We start from the raw sequence: 23,926 nt of genomic DNA on the forward strand, positions 1-23,926 counted from the left end.
GTGCCACAATTGCTGAAGCCCACGCGCCTAGAGCCCGTGCTCCGCAACAAGAGAAGCCACCGCAGTGAGAAGCCACCGCAGTGAGAAGCCTGCGCACAGCAACGAAAAGTAGCCCCTGCTCACTGCAACTAGAGAAACCCCACGCAGCAACGAAGACCCAATGCAGCCAAAAATAAGTAAAATAAATTTAAAAAAAAAAAGAAAAGAAGAAAGTAGTTTATTAAGTCAACATAATTCTAATCAGAATTCCAGCAGAAGTTGCTGGCAATCACCACAAAGTCATCAACCAATAAAGGGCCACAAATTGCTAAGACAATTCTAAAAAGATGGATCAAAGAGGTGGAGAACAACTCTGAAAAGAATTACAAAATCACAGTATTTCAACATATGGTCTATAGAAACAAGCAAATAGATTCCAGAAACAGACTCATATAAATGGGAATTTACAACCTGTTAAGTTGACTGTAAGATAGAGCACGATTTTGTCAGAAAAAGATGAAGTAATAAATGGTGTTCAGAAAACTGGTTCACACCTAGAGGGATGGGATAGGGAGGGTGGGAGGGAGGCTGAAGAGGGAGGGGATATGGGGATATATGTATACATATAGCTGATTCACTTTGTTATACAGCAGAAACTAATACAACATTGTAAAGCAATTATACACCAATAAAGATGTAAAAAAAAAAAGAAAGAAAGAAAACCGGTTCACAATGTGAAGAAAAATAAAAGCAGATCCCTACCTCATAACATATTTTTAAAATTTTACTCAAATGGATCAAAGATGGAAATATGAAAAATAAGGTAACACAAGGTTAAAATACAAACGACTAACTGAAAGATATCTGTAACACATATAAACTTGGATAGTATGCAGAAGTACTTTTATTTTATTTTATTTTTGTAAAGAGGATTCGGGGACTTCCCTGGTGGCACAGTGGTTAAGAATCTGCCTTCCAATGCAGGGGACACGGGTTCCATCCCTGGTCAGGGAACTAGATCCCACACGCATGCTGCAACTAAGAGTTCGCATGCCACAACTAAGGAGCCCGTGAGCTGCAAACAAGGAGCCTGCCTGCTGCAACTAAGACCCAGAGCAACCTAAGAAAATAAAAAAAAAATTTAAATTAAAATAAAGAGGATTCAATAAAATAATTTATGTAAATACAAAGGACAGTGCCTGACACTTAGTAAGCTCTAATAAATATCTGTGACTAACCTTACCTTATAGATAATATTATTAGGAATGCTTTGATAATATGGAATTAGCTGAGTTGAACTGGGGAAAGGAGTTGTGAGAATGTTCCCTGAAGCTCAAAAGTTGACAGTCCTGGTTAGGAGGCAGGGGGTTGGAAATGAGTTAGGAAGCTATAAGTCGGGGTGCAGCATAGTGAATAAGGTGTACAGGACGAGGGTAAAGGTAGGAGCTGGGGACGCAAAGTGTGGGCATAGGAAAGAGTACGGAGCTGTGTGAAGTGGATCCTGAGGCGTGAGAGCCTAAGAAGCAGTTGGGGGCCGTGCAAGTCCCGCAAGGCTCTTCAGCTCTCAGCTTCGGAAGCCTAAGCCGCTACTTCCACGGCTCCTCGGAATGCGCTGTTCTGTCCACTTCCTTGATGGTCACCCTTCCTCCCTTTCGTCCATTCCCCTCCCCATCGACAATCCCAACGACCCTCACCCGGGATAATGGGCCTCGAAGAGCCACCTCTGCCTCAGATCCTGGGCCACAAACCCATTATCCTGCCGATTCTGCTCTCTGACCTCCGCCTTCTGACCCAAAGCGCCACTCTTCCGCCTCCCGAAGTCCGTGAATTCGTTCTGGGGCCTCAAGAAGCCACTGTTTCCGGAAATGACTCCCACCTAGGTAAGAAGGCATGTGCTATTGCCAGGAAAATACATTCGGTGGTTTATGTATATTTCACTCGTTACAAATCTCCTCTAGAGAGAGCGGAATTTAAACTTCCGGGTCAGCTTCCATGCATTCTAGGAAATGTAGTCCTTAGTCTCCACGCTTCACTCCTGTTGCCCAGAGTGAGGGAGCGTCGCGAAAGTAGACGGTTTAGGGACCCTTCTCTTTGGCTCTCCAAAGGGGGAAATTGGTGAAATATTTGCACTGAAAATAATACAAGGCCGATTTCTCATTTTCCAAGAACTCTCCTCCGCGGAAGGTTAGAAGTATACGGGATCCGTCCCTCCTTGACCTTTAAGTGGGTAGCAGCTAGATGGTCTCTTAGTTCGCCTCAGGTCTCCGCCTGTCTTGGTGTCCCGCCCCCTCCGCCGGAGCCCGCACCGCCGATTGGCTAGGAGCACTTGAGCGGCGGAAGCAGCTGGCTCGCGCGGGGCCTGCGGGGAGGGGGAGAGTTGTGAAAATGGCGGCGGTGGTGGAGGTGGAGGTTGGAGCAGGTGCTGCCGGGGAACGGGAGTTGGATGAGGTAAGAAGAGTTGAGAGTCGAGGAGAGGAGAGACCCAACCTGAAACTGAAGGGAGGGGAGGGGAGGTATCGGAAGTGGGGGTCCTAGGAGAGATGGAATCCTGAGAGGGAAGGAGCCAACAGGAGACGGGTGCGGGGAGGGGGAAATCTGAGGTACCCTGGACTCCAGGACTCAGGGACTCGGAGGCGGTCGTGGGGCAGAAGACTTGCAGTAACCTCAAGGGTGGAGTTGGAGGACAGGAAGAGAAGCCAGAGGGGTTGGGGTGTTAAGATTTGGGATTATTAGGTGGGGGTCCTGGGAGGATTAGAGGGCCGCCAGGTAGCTTGAGTTGGAGGGGCGTGGGCTCCTGCAAGGGAAAGCCGGGTTTTACTGAGGGAAGAGACTCTGTCTAGGTTTTCAGTGGGGCTGGGGACGCGGACCGCGGAAGAGTGCTTATCTACTAGTATTAGGGCTTCGGGTTATGTTTACGTAAGAGCTCTTTACATTCTAGAACTTTGTACATAATGTGGGCTCAGTGAAGTTTTGGTCATCGAATGATAGAACGAATGGATGCATGGACAACTGTATATCGGAATTCACTCATTCACTCACTTAACAAACAACAAGTATCCCCTTTGTGCCGAGTCCTGGGCTAAGTGCTAGGGACCTTCCCATTGAAGAGCTCACAGTATGGTGGTGGGAGACGCATAAGAAGACTAGTCATTGCATCGGAGGTATAATGGTGGGACTGAGAAGAGGGGACCAATTCAGTTTGGGCTAGGGAAGGCTTCCCAGAGGAGATGAGTCTTAACAGATAAGTGATTCTCTCTCCCTCTTTCTTTTTCTTTCTCTCTCTCTCCCCCCCCTCCCTCCCCTATCCTCCCACCCGCCTCCCTTCTTCCCTCCTTCTAGACTTAGAAGTTCTTTGAGAGTGAGCTCTTGAGGGTATATGTCCCCTTTACCTACATAACAGGCATTTAACAACTGGTGTATTCAATTACCAGTGGTCCTTGAAGGAAATCACTAGGAGGAAGGAGACATTGAGTTTGAAGGGATGAAGGGACAGCACTGAGAAGCAGAGAGAGGTGAGAAAGGAAAGGGAAAAGATTCTGAGGCCAGAGGTACATTCATGGCTAGGGGTGCTTGTGGTTTTGCCCATGACAGCATATGGACGGCAGGGAGAAATAGGAGAAAGGGGATTGATTGTTGGGGATGGAACCAGTGGGATCTCTGAGGGATCAGAATCTTAGAGGCCCTGGCTGTGTGTTGGGGGTGAGGATTGGGGATGAGGCCCAGAGAAAGAGAGTAGAAGTCGACTTGAGAAGCAAAAACTGTTGTTTGGTGGTGGGATGACTTGGAGGTTTTGGTTTACCTGTTTGGGAACATTAAGGTGGAGGGGAGGAGACTGAGAAACTGGCAGGTGGTCAGAGCAGGGAGAGATTTTTAAAGAAGCATTTTAGACCCATATCTTTCAGTCACTAAAGACCAGGGATGTTTGGATGCCACTTGGTTGGTGAGGTGTGGTTCGTGGAAATGACTTCCAAGACCCCTTTCAGCTTTCAGTTTCTGTGATTATGGTTGGTTGTAGTTCAATGAGATATATTTGAAAGTGCCTTGAAAAAGTAAGTACTGTATTTAAGTTATTATACATGGTTTGTTAGTCATGGGCTCTCCTTTGGGGGGGGCAGATTTCAGTTACATATATCAGGGTTCATTGAGATAAAGAGCAAAAGTTTTGGCAAAGGAGAAAAGAACTTAAAGTTTTGATGTTAAACATTTTTGATTTTTGCTTCTTAGCTTTTTTTCCCTTATGGTTTTAAGAACTTAAGAGCTTCTATTATCATAATTATACTTCCAGAGAGTCATGTCTAGAGGTCTACTTTATATGTAACCACTAGCATTTATCCCAGAAACTTCTGTTCCTTGTTTCATTTACTGAGAAATAATATAATCTGTTGTCTGAAAATTCTGTGTGGATGGTTCTATCCTTTTCCTTGTGTGTTTAAAAAAGTAACTTTGAGAAGCAGGAACAGACATCCCTTCAAGCTCAAAAAAAAGGAGGGGTGGGCAGGGGTATGGTCTGGCAGACCTTAGTTTGTGAGTTTCTTTCGATACTTCTATCTCCCCAGCTGTTTCTTAGTAGCCTTAACTAGTGAAAGAGAAGGTGAAATCCATCCTTTAATTTGTAATTATGGGGGTCTACTGTGTTTTATGCACTGGGAATCCAAAGATGAGTAAGACAGGATCTTTACCAATTTATAGTGTAGAGAAGAGACATGCAAATGGCCCACTGCAATACTAGATAATTGCTGTAATGGAAGTGTGTAACAGATTCAGTGGGGCACAAGAGACAAGCACTCAAGTCTGCTGGGGGATTCAGTGAGATCTTTATGATGGAGATGGATTTGAGTTGAAAAATTAAAGGTTAGGTTTATAAAGAAGCATATGGCATCAGAGTTGCTCTCCTGTAGTACCTTCTGCTTGGTAGAGAGACTATTGTGGAGCTCAGATTATAAAAGAGTAATGGATAGCCTAGCTAAGATGCAGTAGGGTACTCCTTGCCACTTCTTTGGAAAGATTGCATGCTCTGATTTGTTCTCTAGGATATCGGGCCTGTGTTTTCCAATATCAGATGCCGTTAGCATGATAACTAGTCTGGAATAGCAGCCATCAGTTTATTTATGTTCCTTTCGTCCGTTTCATTATTACTTTCTATAGTATTTAGTTAAGGTAATTAAGACTTTGCTCACTGCTTCTGTTTTTGAGAGGAAAAGAGCTACCAATAGAAAAGCCTGCTGTTTATTGAGCCCTTACCATAAACCAGCCCCTGTTTAAAGCCTACATTATCTCATTACTGACAGCAGCCCTGTGAATTAGTTGGTGTTTACCGCATTTTATAAATGACACTGAGGCAAGAGAGGTTAAGTAGCATTCCTAGGATTCCACAGTTTGTGAGGGGAAGTGCAGATTCCATCCCTGGTCTGCCTGTGCTATACTGAACTAAGTTTTACACCGCCATACTATACTGAACGCCTCGGTTCCATTTCTCATGCCAGACTCATCTTACCAAAGTAAACTACCTTTTTCTTAATATACAAAAGTCCCATCTCCGGGCTTCCCTGATGGCGCAGTGGTTGAGAGTCCGCCTGCCGACGCAGGGGACACGGGTTCATGCCCGGTCCGGGAGCATCCCACATGCCGTGGAGCGGCTGGGCCCGTGAGCCATGGCCGCTGAGCCTGCGCGTCCGGAGCCTCTGCTCTGCAACGGGAGAGGCCACAACAGTGAGAGGCCCGCGTACCGCAAGAAAAAAAAAAAAAGTCCCATCTCCAAAATGTGAAGCAGCATTTCATTCCTGAGAGATTCAAAGTGGGGGTTAACTAAAGGAATATTGGTTTTTCTACACAGGTCGTTTAATTTACCTATAATTTGATTCTGCTGAACCCCTGGTCACGGGGAGTGATGAGCCCAGTGGCAATTAGGGAGATGAGAGATGGGTCTAGCCAGCTCAGGCTAGGGCTAGGTATTAAACGCTTTGATGACTGGCTAAGTTCTTCAACTTGCTAAACCACAGGGTGCTTGAGAATGTTAGGGAGGATAAAGCATGGGTACCAGCTTGGAGGCCCAGAAGCAGACCTATTCTGGAGCCAGTGAGTTCCTTCTTGAAGGGGGACCTGGCTAACCATGAGAATTGGAGGCATCATCTTGGCACAGAGAGCTGGTTTGGGACCTAAGGTGAAAAAGCACTTCTACATCCAATCAGGGCCAGCCTGCCTGCCTGGCTAGTGCCTGTGAATTCCGGATGTGTCTACTCCCAGTAATTGTTCATCTGCCAAAATGATGTGATATTATGCAGAGTAGTGAGTAGTTTCCAGCTCAAGTTCAAAGCAGGTATCTCACCCTACAGCTAACTTGAGTTATTATTGCCTTTAGTGTGTAATTTCCCTCTTCTGGGCCTTGTTTTATTCTTGTTAAAAGAGGAGATTGGACTAGATTGGTTGTTTTTAAACCTTTAGTCATGAAACCCTTTATTCAAAAAAAAATCTCACTTTGAAGCCTTGTGGTCCTTGAAGGGACTCAGAACCCCTTGAGTATCTCAAGCCACACTTTGAAAATCAGGGAGCTTTCTCTTACTGCCAACTGATTGGGTGACCCTACTTTATGTTCCTTCAGCCCCCCTGTACTTCCTCTAACCCAGCTCTACCAAGCATTATTTTAACTGTCTGTCTTCCCCACTAGACTCTTAGCTACATGAGAGCGGAGTACAAGTCTATCTTGCTCATTGTTGCAGTCCCTTCACTCAGTATGGTGCCTGGCATAAAGGTGATTATTATTTTTGAGTAGTGGTAATAAGCTCCTCTCCTTAGTAGTATGTGCTTTTTTATTGAATGTTTACAGCATCCCTATGAGATTTGAACTATTGGACTAAGTCATGACTAAAGCTCTAACATACTGTGTACCATGTTTCTGATTACCGCCAGGTCTTTGTTTGTGCTGTCCTGTCTGCCTAGAGTACCTTTCCTTTCCCCCGTGTCTTTCCAAATCCCACCTGTACTTTAAGCTTCTAGCCCAAGGCTCTCTTGCTTTGTAGAACTATTCTGATTTACAATGATATCTTCTTTCCTTGTGTTTCATAGTTTTCTCTATGTTCATTTATCAATTCATCAAACTTTTTGGAAGGACCTTCTGTATGCCAGGTACTGTGCTATGCTTGATCATACCAAGATGGGTAATGTGTGATAACCGCCTTCAAGGAGTTCACAGACTAGCCTGGGTGGAGAGAGAGTGATAAATAAGTACAAAAATGTGTCACAGGTGCTGTGTCAGTGGAATATGTGTAGTGGGTACATCAAGGAGGAAGTAGCAGTCTGTTATATCTTCTCAGGGAGGCTGTAGAAGTTCCCATTCCCATGCTTCTTCAAAGTAGTAATCTTGGACTGTTTTGTTTTTCCTCCTGTGGGTCTCTCCCTGTAGACATTTGATAAATGTTCCTTGTTTCCAGGGATTTTTTTTCTCTAGGAATTCTTGGTTAAAGCCAAGATCTTATTGAGGGATTGACGCATGTGTGACTGAAGTTTAATCTTGGACATCTGACCATATATCTTTGGATTTTTTTTTTAAAGACGTGTAAAATGAGTAGTAGCATAATGTAGTGGGGAAAAAAACTAGAGTAGTAAACAATAGACCTAGATTCTAGACTAGAAATAGCAGATTTTGTTTTATCGCAGAGACAGCCAAATGATAACAGCTGCTTAGAAGGTTGTGTTGAGAAGGATTCTGAGGCCAGGGTTCAGCAGGAGAGTGCTAAAGGTGAAATGATATAGAGTACTTACTCTGTGCCAGGTCCTGGTGCCAAGTATTTTATATGCATTATCTAATTTCATACCACAACCTTACAAGGTAGGTATTATGATGGTTATGTCCATTCTTCAGATATGGAAACTGAGGCATAGAGAGTTTAAGTAATTTGCCCACTGTCACACAGCTAGGTAAGTGACAGAGGTAGGGTTCAAATCCAGGATGACTCCTACATCTGTGCTTTTAACCACTCTGGGCAGTGTGAGTACTGTATGCTTCCCATACTGTCTTATGTTAGACATTTCTACTATATAAGTGTAGGACTTCATTTACAGAGGTGATTTGACTGGGGTAACGCTATTTGTCAGTCTCTCCCATGGGACTGAGTTCTCCTTGAAAGCCCTATCCATCCTTATATCCCTGGTGCCTGACATAGAGTATGATTCAATAAATGTTTGAAGATGCCAACTCATGAAAGATTCCATACCTTAATTCTTTTTTTTTTTTTTTTTTTTTTTTGCGGTTCTTGGGCCTCTCACTGTTGTGGCCTCTCCCATTGTGGAGCACAGGCTCTGGATGCGCAGGCTCAGCGGCCATGGCTCACGGGCCCAGCTGCTCCGCGGCATGTGGGATCTTCCCAGACCGGGGCACGAACCCGTGTCCCCTGCATCGGCAGGCAGACTCTCAACCACTGCGCCACCAGGGAAGCCCCATACCTTAAATCTTCATATGTGAAATGATAGGTTTGGACTAGATGACCTTCTAGAGGTTTCCCACAGCTTTGAAAGTCTTGGATCCCAGGATTTTACTGTGCCTTGTGTTTCCTACAGTTTCTTTTGGGTACTCGGTGGATACTAGGGAATAACCAAATGAAGGTATAATTATTATTAATAATCTGTGCAAATAATCTTGGGATGAGAGAAGAAAAAAATGGTGATAGGGAAGTTATACACAAAAAGGCCTACATGTAACCTCCAATTCTGTAACCTTTGTCTTTTTGTGCAGTCAGAGTCTCATACTCTGGCAGACACCCTATTTGCAGACAGTCTTTCCTTACCATTTGGTTTCCCATTATAAACCTCCCATCCCCAGCTCTTTTTTTAGCTGTGCCACACAGCATATGGAATCTTAGTTCCCCGGACCAGGGATTGAACCCACGTCCCCTGCATTGGAAGTGTGGAGTCTTAACTACCGGACCGCCAGAGGAGTCCCTCACTCTTACTTTTTGCAGTCATTTGTTTGGTTAACCCATTACTTAATAACTCATCTACTTCCAGAAGGAATTTAAGGTGTCCTCTGGTCAATAAAGGAGGGTAGGAGAGAGGAAGAAAAAATGAAGAGGAATGTTCTAACTTCTTGAGTGCAGGGACTATCGTTTTCACCTCTCTACATTCCTCAGTTCTTGGCGCATAGCAGACATTTGTTGAATAAATGAGAATGTTTGTAGATATGAATTCTACTCAGGTTTAAGGAAGTGTTGACTAAATTGCAAAGGTTAACTGATGTACTCTGTTCTGGCAATAACACAGTAGTGCCTGACAGTACTATTTGCTTATAAACTGCTTATGAAGCATTTTCGTTTTTAATTAGTGCCATATTCCTCCTTACCAGTGAGTCATAGGCACAGTATCTGAGGACCTGCTTTCCGCCCCAACAGCACTCTGTATAGACATCTATCAACACTTACCATGTTGTTTTGTTTGTCTCCCCCATCGCTCAGTGAACTCCTTGAGGGGACAGAACCATACCATTTTTCATCTCTGTGTTCCCAGCACCTAATCTCTCTCAGCGGCTAGCACAGAGTAGATATTCAGATGCTTATTGAACTTGAATCCTTTTTTTAAAAATAAATTAATTTTATTTATTTTTTGGCTGCGTTGGGTCTTCGTTGCTGCATGTGGGCTTTCTCTAGTTGCGACGAGTGGGGGCTGCTCTTCGTTGCCGTGTGTGGGCTTCTCATTGCAGTGGCTTCTCTTGTTGCAGAGCATGAGCTCTAGGCACACGGGCTTCAGTAGTTGCGGCACTCAGGCTCAGTAGTTGTGGCTTGTGGGCTCTAGAGCGCAGGATCAGTACTTGTGGCGCACGGGCTTAGTTGCTCCATGGCATGTGGGATCTTCCCAGACCAGGGATCGAACCCGTGTCCCCTGCCTTGGCAGGCGGATTCTTAACCACTGCGCCACCAGGGAAGCCCTGAACTTGAATCTTAAATCTAGTCCATCCACCCATGTTGAACACTCCCAGCAAGTGAGCACCTCGTCTGTGTTTAAATCCCTCTAATGATAGGGAGCTTATCATTCTGTGGTCAGCCTGTTCCCTCTTCGAATTCCCCTGTTGCAATATTCTTCATACTGGGCTAGAATTCTTATTTCTATAGTGTCACCTTTTTAGTCCTCCTTTTCCAGATCCTGCTTCTTTGCATCTTTGACCCATGGAGGCACATGCACTGACAGAGAATGCCTCTGAGGAGTTTAGTCTCAGTCCACCTGGAGCTATTTGTCCTGAAAGCTTACTCCATGAAAGCCAACCCAGGATAAGCCATCCAGCATCATTCCTCTTCTCTATTTTATTTTTGTGTTTTCCCTTCTTGAAGTCATTTGTTATCTCTCTGCTCCTCAGAGGAAAATCTGTAGGTAAACATAAACTCATTAGTTCCCTCTAAAGTGCAGCTTTCCCAGGAGGATGCTGAGTTATGACCATGGGGCTTTTGGTCCTGAGCAACTAGGGAGAACCAGTGGGGAAAGGGGAAGCTGGAAGCAGAGAGCGTAGCCCTGCCAAGGTTTGTGTTCCCTCTGCCCTCCTTCCCCCTTCCCAGTAGGATATTCTCAATAACTGAATGTGTCTGTTATTAAGGAGGTCTCCAGTGGCATTTTATTTTCCATTGCCCATAGGATTGAACCTAACCTCTTCCTGAGCCTGTCATTTAGCGCCTTGCAGAAGCAGACTTTTCTCCTTCTATTTTAATGATAACAAATAATAGCTAACTTTTTTATTGCATACTGGTATAATGCCAGGCGTTATACCAAGCATTTTACATACATTAACTCTTAATTATATTTTAATACTATTATTGTCTTCACCTTCCGGATCAGTGAAAACTGAGGCACTGCCAAGTAATTTATTCAAGGTTGGATAGCTTGTAAGTAGACTTGGGATTTGAACCTGGTGATGTGACTCCATGATCTCTATTGCTGGTGTCCTCTATAACATGGATTTACTGTTTTCAAAATTCACCATATATTTATTGAGCATTTAATTTTGCCAGATACTTTATTTGGTCTTGGGGATTCATAAATGGTTAAAGAGACTATCTGTGCTCCAAAAGAGTTTATGGTCTAGTGGGGAGAGGGACCCATCAAGTGATAATGACGATGTAGTGTGATGAGTAGAGCTATATACAGGTATCACAGGTGCATGGGAGGAGTGTGAAAGTGTATTTGGGAGAGTTAGGGGAGACTTCAGAGATGATATGTCATTGGGCTGATTCTTAAAGGAGGGATAAAGTTTATCATATGGCTAGGAGGCTGGTTTACACCAAGCTAAAAGCACATATATGAAGGAGTGGAAGCATGATATCTTTAAGCATACTATTAAACATACTATTCTCCACTAATAAAACATTTAGTGATACCTGCTTGCTTTGTGCAAGCTACCGTGTTAGGTACTTAGGTTGAGAGGAAAGACGCTAATTCATGTTTCGTACCTTCAAGGAGCTTATACAGTTCAGTTAGAAAAATAGTACATGTAGTCCAGTTGGAAAGGCTATAATTATAAAATAAGTTCTAAATACCTTATCAATTGAAAAAAAAAGTGCTATTTGGGAAGTAAATCTCATTGGAGGGGTTAGGGAAGACTTCGTGGAGAAGGAGCCACCCGATGATTTAAATTTCACTATAGAGAGCATCAGGAATAAAGGCCCCAAGTAAATGTGAGAAAGAAGGATGCGTTTGGGGAATCAGCAAGTAAGAGAGGACTAAGTACTAAATCTAGAAACATGGGTTGGAGCCAATATGAGGTTGACTTTATTTTATTTTAAATATTTATTTATTTATTTATTTATTTATTTGGCTGCATTGGGTCTTAGTTGTGGCACGTGAGATCTTTCGTTGTGGCGCGTGGGATCTTTTGTTGGCGGTGCGTGGGCTCTTCACTTAATTGTGGTGCATGCACAGGATTCTCTCTAGTTGTGGTGCGTGGGCTCCAGAGCATGTGGGCTCTGTAGTTGCGGCACGTGGGCTCTCGAGTTATGCTGCACCCTGCAGCACGTGGGATCTTAGTTCCCTGACCAGGGATGGAACTGGCGTCCCCTGCATTACAAGACGGATTCTTAACCACTGGAGCACCAGGGAAGTCCCGAGGTTGACTTTAAACACCAGGTTGAGGAGTTAAGATATATCCATTCATTCCTTCAGTCATCAATTATTGAGTGCTTGAATATGCCAGATATGGTGCTGGGGACACAAACATGGAGACATGGCTCCAGCTTTCAGGGGGCTAATAGTCACATAGCGAAAGACGGACATGGAAACAAATGATGGTAGTGTATTATAAGTATGTGTTATGTACTGTGGTGACAAAGGAGGGAGTGATTAACTCTGCTTGGGGGAATCATTAAAGACTTAACAGAGAAGATGCTTGAGATGGTTCTTGAGGAGTAAGTTTGAGTTCAGTAGGTAGTCAAAAGTCTGTGAGGTATGGAAGAGTGGTCCAGCAAAATGAAAAGATACGCAAAGGCTTGGAGGCATTAAACAGCCTGGAATATTCTGGGAACTGTAAGAATGCCTGCATTACTGGAGTATAGGTTAAATGTAGGGGGATAGCAGTGAGTGATAAGGTTGGCGAGGCTTTTCTAACAACATAAGAAGAAGCTTGGGCTTATAACATGTTCAGATCTATGTCTCAGAATGATCAAGTCTGGTGGAAGTGTGGAAGTTATTTTTGGAGGGCTCAGCTTGGGGAAAGGAGAAGAAATTAGTTGGGAAGTACTGCAGTCGTCTAAGAGATGGTGGGGGGCTTCCCTGGTGGCGCAGTGGTTGAGAGTCTGCCTGCCGACGCAGGGGACACGGGTTCGTGCCCTGGTCCGGGAAGATCCCACATGCCGCGGAGCGGCTGGGCCCGTGAGCCATGGCCGCTGAGCCTGCGCGTCCGGAGCCCGTGCTCCGCAACGGGAGAGACCACAACAGTGAGAGGCCCGTGTACCGCAAAAAAAAAAAAAAAAAAAAAAAGAGATGGTGGGGATCTGAGCAAGAGCAAAGGCAGTGAGGGTGGAGAAAAGTGAGTGGCTATAAAAATATTAAATAGCAGTGCTTCCACTGTTTTTTTTCCCTTTCCATTCCACTCCCTAATTCATTCACTCACACATTCATCAAGCATTTATTAAGTATGTAATCTGTATTGTTTATTCATTCTTCCCCTCTTCAAATACTTGTGACTTCAGGATGTCAGGAATATTCCTAGGTCCAGTAATTCAGCAGTGAACAGGACAACCAAGGTCCTTGCTCTTGTGAAGTTTACTTTCTAAATGGGGGAAATGCAAGTAATGAATAAGTAATAAGCAGGATAACTCCAAATGGTGATAGGTGCTCTGAGAAAAGTAGGGTGATAGGATAGAGAACGACTAGAGGAGAGGTGCTACTTTTAATACGGTGGTTTATGGAATGCCTCTGAGGAGGTGATATTTGAACTAAGACCTGAATGAAGAAGACTTAGCAATTTGAAGATTTGGAAGCATAAGTGTGTCAAGTGGAGGGAGAAGCAAGTATAAATCGGTGGGAACGAGTTAGGCATGTCTTGGGACCAAAAAAGAAGGCCAATGGGACTGAATTATAGTGAGCAAGAGAAAAATAGTACCATATGAAGTCAAGGAGTTTATAGCAGAGTCAGATCTGTAAGGCCTTGTAGATACTGCTAAATTTGTTGAATTTTATTGAGAGTACAATGAAAATTTTGGATGGTGTTAAAAATAGGAGTGAGGTGAGCTGATTTGCATTTTTCAAAAAGATCTTTCTGGCTGCTTTGAGGAGAACGGATTGTAGGAAGGCTTTCGAGGAGGGTAGTTAAGAGACTATTGCAGTAGTCTGGGTGAGAAATGATAGTTTTGGAGTTTGGGGGCGGGGCGGGTAGGGTGGCAGAGATGGAGAAAAGTGGATGAAATTAGAATATGTTTTGAAGTAGAGCCTACAAGACTTGCTGGTGGATTGGATATGGGACGTAAGGGAAAGAAATAATCAAGCTTGACTTTCAGGTTTTATGAATTTGTTTTGCTTTGACTTGTAGTTGGCAACACCATGGCTGATGTTATTGTGTACTGAAACAGGATGGACTGGGAGAAATTTTTGTTGGGCGGTGGGGAGGAAATGCAGAAAAATTTTGGCCATGTTAAGTTTGAGATGGCTACATAAACATCTAAGTGGTGTTGTTAATTAGGCAGTTGGAAATATGAGCTTAGAGTCAGGGGAGAGGTCCGGACATTGGTCTGGGTCTCTGAAGATCTGGCTTTTTATACTAGCTCTACCACACAGTTGTTACGTGATACAAGTCAGTACGACACTCTGAGTTGCAATGTTGTCGGCTTAAAGTAATAATGAAGTTATTTGTTATGCCAGCCTTATGTATATGGTGGGAAAATCCTTTTCATTCATTTATCCATTCATCAAGTATACCCTGAGCATTTACAAAGGCACTGCCTTAGCTGTGAAGGATAACGAAGACATAGGCCCTACTCTCAGGCTGCTCATAGTCCAGTGGAAGAGTTAGTGAAATAAGCAGATGTAATAACTGCTGTAATACAGAGAAGCACAGAGCTCTCTGGGAGCACAGAAAATGGTGGGAAAGGGATCAGGAGAGGCTCCCCAGAGAAGCAGCACTTTAGCTGATGTGGAAAATGACTAGAAATTAACCAGCCAAAGAGAGAGGCGGAGGGCCCTCTAAGCAGGAGGAGCAACATGTGCAAGGTGGGAGGTGAGAGGGAGAGAACAGCACTGACAGGTCACTGTATAAGGTATAGTATTATTGGAGCATCCAAGTAGGAGGTGGGGTGTAATGAGGAAGTAGGAAGACTGGAAAGGGAGGCAGGTATAAGATCATGTAAGGCCTTATATGCTATGCTAAGGAGTTTGGATTGGAGAAGGGATTAAAGAGGCAGGGAATGGTGGCTCAGTGGTTAAGAATCCGCCTGCTAATGCAGGGGACACGGGTTCGAGCCCTGGTCTGGGAAGATCCCACATGCTGCGGAGCAACTAAGCCCATGTGCCACAACTACTGAGCCTGCACTCTAGAGCCCGCGAGCCGCAACTGCTGAGCCCGTGTGCTGCAACTACTGAAGCCCACGCTCCTAGAGCCCGTGCTCTGCAAGAAGAGAAGCCACCGCAGTGAGAAGCCTGTGCACTGCAACAAAGAGTAGCCCCTGCTCGCTGCAACTAGAGAAAGCCTGTGTGCAGCAACAAAGATCCAACGCAGCCAATAAATAAATAAATAAGTAAGTAAGTAAGTAAGATGTAAAGATGATAGCCAGAAAAAAAAAAAATAATAAAGAGGCAGGGAAGACATACCTTAATCCAGGCAAGTAGGGCTTCCAGACTTTCTAATTCCAAAGTGCATGTGCTTTCCGGTGTATTATACATAGTGCAGGGGAGCATATGTTAAGTGCCAGGCAGACTGGAGTCAGATCATGGCCTTGTGTGGTCACAGGAGAGGTTACTCTCAATGCTGTCGTGGAGGGCACTGTGTGGCCTACTGAGGAGTTCTTCCTTTCTCTTATAGGCAGCATTGGCAAACCAGAAGATTTTGAATTTGAGTGACACAGTGACTAGCAGGAAGGGCATGAAGTTGAAGGGCCTAGATTATGTTTGTAGCTTGAATAGTATTATAGAAAGGAAGAGATGTTAGAGACATTTCCTGCCTCACTGACCTAGGCCTTCTGGTGCAACGAGCCATGTTCTTCAGTTTTTCCTTCTCCCCAAAGCTTCCTTCAGTCCTATTTGTATTCTGTGTTAAGTTTGGAAAGTATTTACTGTTGGCTATTAATGATCACGAAGGATTTCATGTTAGTGCTTAAGAGGAAGAGTCACTTTCTAACTTAGAAACCACAAAGGATGGAGCACCTTTGCCAGCTGTACATCACTGATGTGGTCCAGATACCAGCCTGTCTCTCTAGATCAAGTTTGAGCTCCTTAAGGAGAAGAAAGGGCACTTCAGGCAAAGCCAGCATGTCATTTAGTGCTGTCATGTGCTTGATATCTCCCACTGGCTAAGGGAATGGAGGGAGGGGGCCAGTTTTCTAAGTAATAGAGCATTTTGATGACTACTTCTGAGCGTGGACCGCTGCAAGAATGGCTTATATAGAAGTTGCTTCTTATTCTCAGAGGGCAGCAGCTGTCTCAGGGGTAACTGGTAGTAGCCAGTATAAACAGGTAAGTTCTGTTGGTTTCAGATGGCTTTCCAAGTTCCTCTGGATTCTTTTGCAACATCATCCCCACTGTCTGTTCAAGTGAGAGTTACTCAGTCTCTGTGTATTTCCAAGGTGTGTGCTTTGTGTCTAGCGCTAGGTGTAAAGTGTGAGGGAGATGCTGAATGAGTAAGGCATTATTCTTTTTTAAAAAAATAAATTTACTTATTTATTTTTGGCTGTGTTGGGTCTTCGTTGCTGTGCATGGGCTTTCTTTCTCTAGTTGCGGAGAGCCAGGGCTACTCTTCATTGCGGTGCACGTGCTTCTCGGTGCAGTGGCTTCTCTTGTTGCGGTGGCTTCTCTTGTTGCAGCGGCCTTTCATTGTGGAGCATGGGCTCTAGGCGTGCGGGCTTCAATAGTTGTGGCTCGTGGGCTCAGTAGTTGTGGCTCGCAGGCTCTAGAACACAGGCTCAGTAGTTGTTGCGCATGGACTTAGTTGCATGTGGGATCTTCCTGGACCAGGGCTTGAACCCATGTTCCCTGCACTGGCAGGTGGATTCTTAACCACTGCACCACCAGGGAAGTACCTAAGGCATTATTCTTGTCTTCAAAGCAGTTAATGTTATGTAACATCCATTTAACATTTATTGAACACATACAATGTGCCAGATTACGTGCTAGTTCTTTGAAATGCAAAAATTAGTAAGAATCAGATGATCCTCAGACCACTTAGGATTGCTAAATGGGAAAAAATATTTGCAAACCATATATCTGATGAGGGACTTGTGTTTGGGATATGTAATGAACTCTTACAACTCAACAAGAAAAAGATAAATAATCCAATAAAAAATGAACAAAAGATCTGAATACACCAAACGATCTGAATAGACCTATCTCCAAAGAAAATATATAAATGGCCAATAAGCACATGAAAAGATGTTGAACATCATTAGCCATCTGAGAAATGCAAATCAAAACTACAGTGAGATACCACTTCATACTCACTATGATGCTATAATCAAAAAGACATAATAACAGGTGTTGTGGATGTGGAAAAGTTGGAATCCTCATACACTGCTAGTGGAAATGTAAAATGGTGCAGCTGCTGTGGAAAACAGTTTGGCAATTCCTCAAAAGGTTAAGCGTAGAGTTACCACATGACCCAGTAATTCCACTCCAGATATATACTTGAGAAATAAAAACATATGTCCCTATAAAAGCTTATACACAAATGTTCATAGCAATATTATAATAGCCCAAAAGTAGAAACAACTCAAATGTGTATCAGCTGGTAAATGGATAAATAAAATGTATGTCCATACAATGCAAGATTACTTGTCAAGAAAAAGGAGTGAACTACTGATACATGTTGTAACATGGATGATCTTTGAAGAACATTATGGTACATGAAAGAAGCCAGTCAAGGGACTTCCCTGGTGGTGCAATGGTTAAGAAGCCGCCTGCCAGTGCAGGGGACACAGGTTCGATCCCTGGTCCAGGAAGATCACCCATACCACAGAGCAACTAAGTCCATGTGCCACAACTACTGAGCCTGCACTCTAGAGCCTGTGAACCACAACTGCTGAGCCCACGTGCCACAACTACTGAAGCCCATGCGCCTAGAGTCCGTGCTCCACAACAAGAGAAGCCACAGCAATGAGAAGCCCGCACATCGCAACCAAGAGTAGCCACTGCTCACCACAACTAGAGAAAGCCTGCGTGGAGCAACGTAGACCCAACACAGCCAATCAATCAATCAATCAATAAACAAACAAAAGTAATTTTATTTTTTTTAAAAAAGAGGCCAGTCAAAAAGACAGCATATTGTATGATTTCGTTTACATGAAAGGTCCAGAATAGACAGATCTATAGAGATATAAAGTAGATTGATTAGTGGTTGCTTAAGTCTAGGGATAGGAATAGGGAGTTGGCCAGTGGGCTTGAGCTTTCTTTTTAGTGTGATGGAAATGATTTAAAATAAGATGGCTGTACAACTCTATAAATATATGAACAGTCATTGAACTGTCCACCTGATATGGATGCTATACCTCAACAAAGCCTTAAAAATAAGAAAAGATCCTTGGCCTCAAGATGATTAGAGTCTAGTGAGGGAAACAGAAACAAGTATAAAAAGTAATAAATGTGACCTTAGAGGTTTGTGCAAATTGTAAATTTCTTCAGGAGAACAGAGGAGGAAAGGAATTACTCCACCTGAGGAGATCTACTAGACTCTAAACTCCTTGAGAGTGAGAGCTGTTATTTATTGTATCCCCTGTCTAGAGCTTAACATATGATCAGTTAACAGTTGTTGAATGGGTGTGTGAATGAATAAAGTTGGAGAATGTGTCACAAAGGAGGTGATATTTGAGCTACATCTTAAAGAAGGAATAGAACTAGACAGTGAAGGTGAGGAAAGAATTCTAAGGAGAGAAGACAGCAGCAGCCAAATCACTGAGGGATAAAAGGGAAGAGCACCTTAGAGTGGTAAGTGGTTTAGTGTGGCTGGAGTAAAAGCTGTTTATTGGAGGTGGTGAGATAAGTAGCTGGTTATATACCACATTATGAAACACCTTGTGTGTCATACAAAGGAGTTTGGACTTTAATCCAAAGGCAGTAGAAAGTTATCCAAGTTTGTCAAAGTAGGGGGCTGATGCAGTCAGATGTGTGTCTAATAAAGATTACTGTGGCTGCTCCTGTTATGAATCTGTACTGGCAAGATTTGCATCAGGGAGATCACTCGGAAGTCACTGCAGGTCTAGGAGAGAGCACGAGATAAAGTCTGAACCAAGAATGTGTGGCAATGAAAAATTGGAGGGAGATTTCATAGGTGGGTAGATGTGATCAGCACATGGATAGTCCAGATTTAGGGCTTTAGGAGTTTCACAGAAAGCTGTAGAAAGTTCTGTTCTGGAAGGGCTCTGTAAGAGGTGACATCTGGGTTGGATCTTTAAGGATGGGTAGAAAAGTACAGAGTGTATTAGAGGCTGGAGTGCATATGGGAAAGAGTAAGAGAGGAGGGCCAGGTGGGGAGGAAGCCAGTCTGAGAAATACGAATTTTATGGGGTAGGAATTGAAGAACCAAAGAAGTGTACATTAGGTGCCCCCAAATTTGATAATTGTTGAATGGGAGAGAGTTTGTTAAACTATTCCTCCCACTTTTGTATAAATTTTAAAAGTTTCTTTAAAAAAGCTTTCCAATTCAGCTGGCCTGGAGGATGTGCTTTTCTGGTGATGGTAGGAGGGGTAGGAGTGGAGGGCAGACAGCAGCCACAGCAGTTATTTTCAGCCAGCATCTACTCTGACTCCACTGCCTACAGTGTGCTGTCCATGTCAGGCTTTTCAGTTAGGCTAAGCATAACCAATGTCTGCATGATCCCCAGCTGACTTACGAGGTCTGAAAAGTGAGGTAGTTCCACTTTAATTTATTGGCCTGGAATTCTTGCCAGGGCTAAGGAGTTGGAGAAAAATGTGAGTGAGAGGGGAATACAGAGCCACAAATAGGGGTAGCCTGTGAAACTTTGGACTTCATTTGTAATCCTAATCACTCAGCACACCATAGTATCTGTCCCCCCCGAGATAGAGGCAGCCAGCCTGGTGGTTTTGCTGTACCAGGTTCAGGAACTAACTAATCTCTCCTTTCTCTGGGCTTACACAGCATTTTGTTTATACGTCAGTGGTTATCCTTATCATATTATGTTTAATCTGTCTCACCCCTACCCCCTGGACTGTGACTACCTCAAGGGCAAAGGTTGGGCTTATTCATCTCTAATGTTTTGTGAAAGAGTGAAGTCTCTAGCTGCATGATTGATCATTCTGTAACTTGACAGGATCAGCTGAGACCTTTGAAGTTCCCGGTTGCCCTGGTAGATGGGGTTCCAGAGTTTAGGGCCCTTTGCAGTTAGAAGGTACTTGAAGCCAGGGCAAGAGGTCATCCCCCAAGTGATGGATATTCCTGATGCATACTTATGGTAGTCACTTGGTAAATTTTCATTGATTTAATTTGGTAGCATCCTGTTAAATCACACCTCACTACACTAAAGGCATTTTGCTTTCACTTCTGTGGTAACTAAGGTAACTGTGGCAGTTTGGAAAGCCAAAGTATTATAGCTGACTCCAAAGCTTTGGAGTTAGACAGATTTGACAGATTTGGTATGAATTATTATAGCATTTTAGCTTTAAGGGACCTTGAAAGTAACTTAAGCCAATTTCCTCATTTTATATATGGGGAAACAGGCATAGAGAGAAGTGCCCTGTTCATTGACATATAGCAAGTAAATAGCTATGCCAGATCAGGACCTACAACTCTTTTTCTTGTCACTGAGAAAGGTGGTTGTTGCCCTGAAGCCATTTCTTGGGGTGAAAAGTGGGAATGAGGTAAAACCCAAGGAAATAAGACATACTACATGGGCTAGTTTCAGCAAGTTCTCCTGTTATTGGAAGGCTTTCTGGGGAAACCAAACCAGAGTGTCTACATGTAGCCACATAATGGCCTCCTTTTTCATTCTTTCTTCTCTTACCCTGCTTTCTTTTTCTTCATAACACTGCTACCAGAAATTATTTCATATATATAAATATATGCTTATTTGTATATTTATTGTCTGTCTTCTTCATTATATGGTAAGTTTTATAAGGGAAGAGACTTTGTTTTATGCCTGTCTTGTAATTGAATGAACAGATATTTATGGGCTGTCAAGGTGCCAGGCACATGCTTCCTATGACTTTGGTGTTTGTAGGTCATGACATGTCTGTTTCTTTGTTTGCATTTGATCATGAATGTATCTAAACCTTCCTTGAACACAGAATACACATTATTGGCAAATGATTGCCCAATAACTGTATAGTGCTCATAGGAGTAGAGTGAGGTTACCTTTTCTGTGTGGATTTAGGCAGTGTGAGATTTAATGTGAACCTAAACCTCATGCCGCTTGATCAGGCCGGGTAGAGAACAGAATCTCAGAAGCAGCAGAGCTATGTGATTTGGCAGCTGGGGAGAGAATTCTTGGTGCATAGCTGTGGGGAGACAGCAGGACTCAGGGCTGACTTATCCAATAGGCACAGTACCCAGGGGCCCATAAAGATGTCTTAACTTCTTTCAATCAGAAGAAAAAATGAATATAATTCATCTTGGATTATATTATATCAATACAGTCATAAAATATATTTTAAAATATTTTTCTAATAGAGAAAGGGTTCCACAAAGGCAAAAGTACCTAGGGCCCATGAAAGTCATAATGTGGCACTAGCAGGACCTTGTGACTAGTCATTGGCTTGGCCATTTGTGGCCCTAAGCCCTGACTCTGATTTCTCCCTTAAGGTCTGTGATCCTCTCCCCATCACTCCTATCCCTATGCCCCATAACGGTGATCTTCATTCAGTGAGTCATTTTTCTCCTTTATATCTCATTTGTGCCTTCTGTAAAATGGAAACAATTGTGTTCCTTCTGCTGAGTAAATTCATGCTTTTAAAACAACCTAATTATTTTATTTTTAAATCTGTCTTCTCAAGGGCAGGAAAAAAAGTCTGGTTCATCTTTGTATCTCCATGCCTAGCCCAGAACCTACACATTTAGAACAGAAGTACCTTAAATGAGAGTAAATGAATAAATGTATCAAACCTCACAGATAGCTTCAGAGGCTTTCTTTAGGCTTTATCTTTCTCTATGGTATGATTTACGTATGTTCTTTATGGTATTGGATATGTGGTATTATATATCTCCAGCTACCTTTTTAGTCTTTCTGAGGTTCTGTCAGCAAAATTTATAGAGCTATGTGGACACTTAAGAAAATGATGTGGAAAACAAGAGTGTTGCACCATCTTAGAGAGTTAAGAGCCGATGTGATCAATCAGGTACACATGGGGAATGAATAGTCTTTTCAACAAATGATGCTGAAACAACTAGATAGCCACAGCTAGTAGGACTCCTGCCTCACACCATATACAAACATTGACTCAAAACAGACCAATGACCTAAATGTAATAACTAAAACTATAAAACTCTTAGAAGAAAACAGTTATAAATCACTACCAAATTAGGTAACGATTTCTTAGATATGACACCAAAAACACAAGCAATAAAAGAAAAAGTAAATTGGGTGTCATCACAATGAAAAACTTTTGTATTGCAAAGGATACCACCAAGAAAGTAAAAAGGCAACCCACAGAATGGGAGAAAATTCTTGCAAGTCATATATCAGATAAAGGATTTTGTATCCAGAATATATAAAAAACTTTTACAACTCAACAATAAAAATATAAATAATTTTTAAAATGGGCAAAAGAGGGCTTCCCTGGTGGCGCAGTGGTTGAGAGTCTGCCTGCTGATGCAGGGGACACGGGTTCGTGCCCGGGTTCGGGAAGATCCCACATGCCGCGGAGTGGCTGGGCCCGTGAGCCATGGCCGCTGAGCCTGCGCATCCGGAGCCTGTGCTGCGCAACGGGAGAGGCCACAACAGTGAGAGGCCCGTGTACCGCAAAAAAAAAAAAAAAAAAAAAAAAAAAAAAATGGGCAAAAGAGTTCCAATAGGCATGTAAGAAGCTTGGAAATCACCATTCTGTCCTAAGAACAAGTAAAAAGCTGAACAAACTGAAAAATCAACAATTCTTAGATTTTTAAGAGAAGTAAGGTCATAGGGCAAAGGCAAATTGCTGCCCCCCAAATTGGAGAGACGAACAGGTGAATACAGAGAATCACAACTTACAGAAGCAGAAACCTCTTTGGGAACCAGTGCTGGAGAAGGGAAACCTGGATTGTAATTGATGAATTGCTGGAGGCTCAGTATGGACAACTCAGAGTTAAAAAACTCCAGGGGGACTCAGTCATTGAGGGCCCCCCACAATGACTTCTTGGATATCTATCAGGTTCTTACACCGAGTATTGAGAAAAACCCTTTTGTGCTTTGGGGAGGGGTGGGGGAAAGGAGCCATTTAAAAATACTACAGAGCATTCTGTTCTTCTTAAGGTCTGCCATCAGGGGAAACTTTAACCAAAGCCTAACCTGTTGGGGTTTTTTTGTTGTTGTTGTTGTTGTTTTTTGCGGTACGCGGGCCTCTCACTGTTATGGCCTCTCCCGTTGCGGAGCACAGGCTCCGGACGCGCAGGCTCAGCGGCCATGGCTCATGGGCCCAGCTGCTCTGCGGCATGTGGGATCTTTCCGGACCGGGGCACGAACCCGTGTCCCCTGCATCGGCAGGCGGACTCTCAACCACTGTGCCACCAGGGAAGCCCCTGTTGGGGTTTTATCAGAGCCTAACTGACCCAGGGAAAAGGAAATACCCATCTCTAGTCAGCCCTAGCCTTTCATCTTGGAGAAGGGAAATACCCAATTCCAGTCTACTCACACCATCATGTCCCACCTAAGAGGGGTGGGTGAGGCACTGAGAAGCACTTGTGAAGTTCACATTCCAGAGGCACAGACTCACTAAAAGACTGAAACCCAATCATAGGACTATAGAATGCTTCCCCTCCCTCAACATGCCACCACATTACTAAAGGTCTATTTATAGTAGTTCCTTTTACCTGGTATATCATGCCCAGCCATCAAGAAAAAATTACAAGATATACTAAAAAGCAAAATACACACTTTGAAGAGACATACCAGGTATCAGAATTAGACCCATCTATGGCAGGGATCTTGGAATTATTAGACAGGGAATTTAAAATAAGTATGATTTACCGTGCTAAGGCTCGAATGGATAAAGTAGATGACATGCAAGAACAACTGGGCATTGTAAGCAGAGAGATGGAAATTCTAAGAAAGAACCAAAAAGAAATGTTTAGAGATCAAAAACACTGTAACAGAAATGAAGAATGCCTTTAATGGGCTTATCAGTAGACTAGACA

General features: G+C 43.4%; 1 protein-coding gene and 1 long non-coding RNA gene across 7 annotated transcripts in view; one reads left to right on the forward strand and one right to left on the reverse strand.

The window, feature by feature from the left end:
* Positions 1 to 878: 878 nt before the first annotated feature.
* Positions 879 to 1,936, reverse strand: LOC132597760 (uncharacterized). The gene is made up of 2 exons (XR_009565046.1): positions 1,674 to 1,936; positions 879 to 1,099 (listed from the first exon to the last, which is right to left on the reverse strand). It is a non-coding gene; the product is annotated as an uncharacterized lncRNA (long non-coding RNA).
* A 379-nt stretch (positions 1,937 to 2,315) lies between these two features.
* RNF121 (ring finger protein 121) overlaps positions 2,316 to 23,926 on the forward strand; it is an 85,300-nt gene continuing 63,689 nt past the window's right edge. The window contains exons 1-2 of one of the 6 annotated variants that reach the window (XM_060303622.1): positions 2,359 to 2,427; positions 3,319 to 3,351. Coding sequence is in view for 2 of the 6 variants with exons in the window: in XM_030831134.2 (XP_030686994.1) it covers positions 6,656 to 6,727 (72 nt within the window). In the remaining 4 variants the exon portion in view is untranslated. The other 5 variants (XM_030831135.2, XM_030831137.2, XM_030831136.2 and 2 more) reach the window with 5 other exon arrangements.

Source organism: Globicephala melas, chromosome 8, assembly GCF_963455315.2.
Source record: "Globicephala melas chromosome 8, mGloMel1.2, whole genome shotgun sequence".
Classification (NCBI taxonomy): Eukaryota; Metazoa; Chordata; class Mammalia; order Artiodactyla; family Delphinidae; genus Globicephala; species Globicephala melas.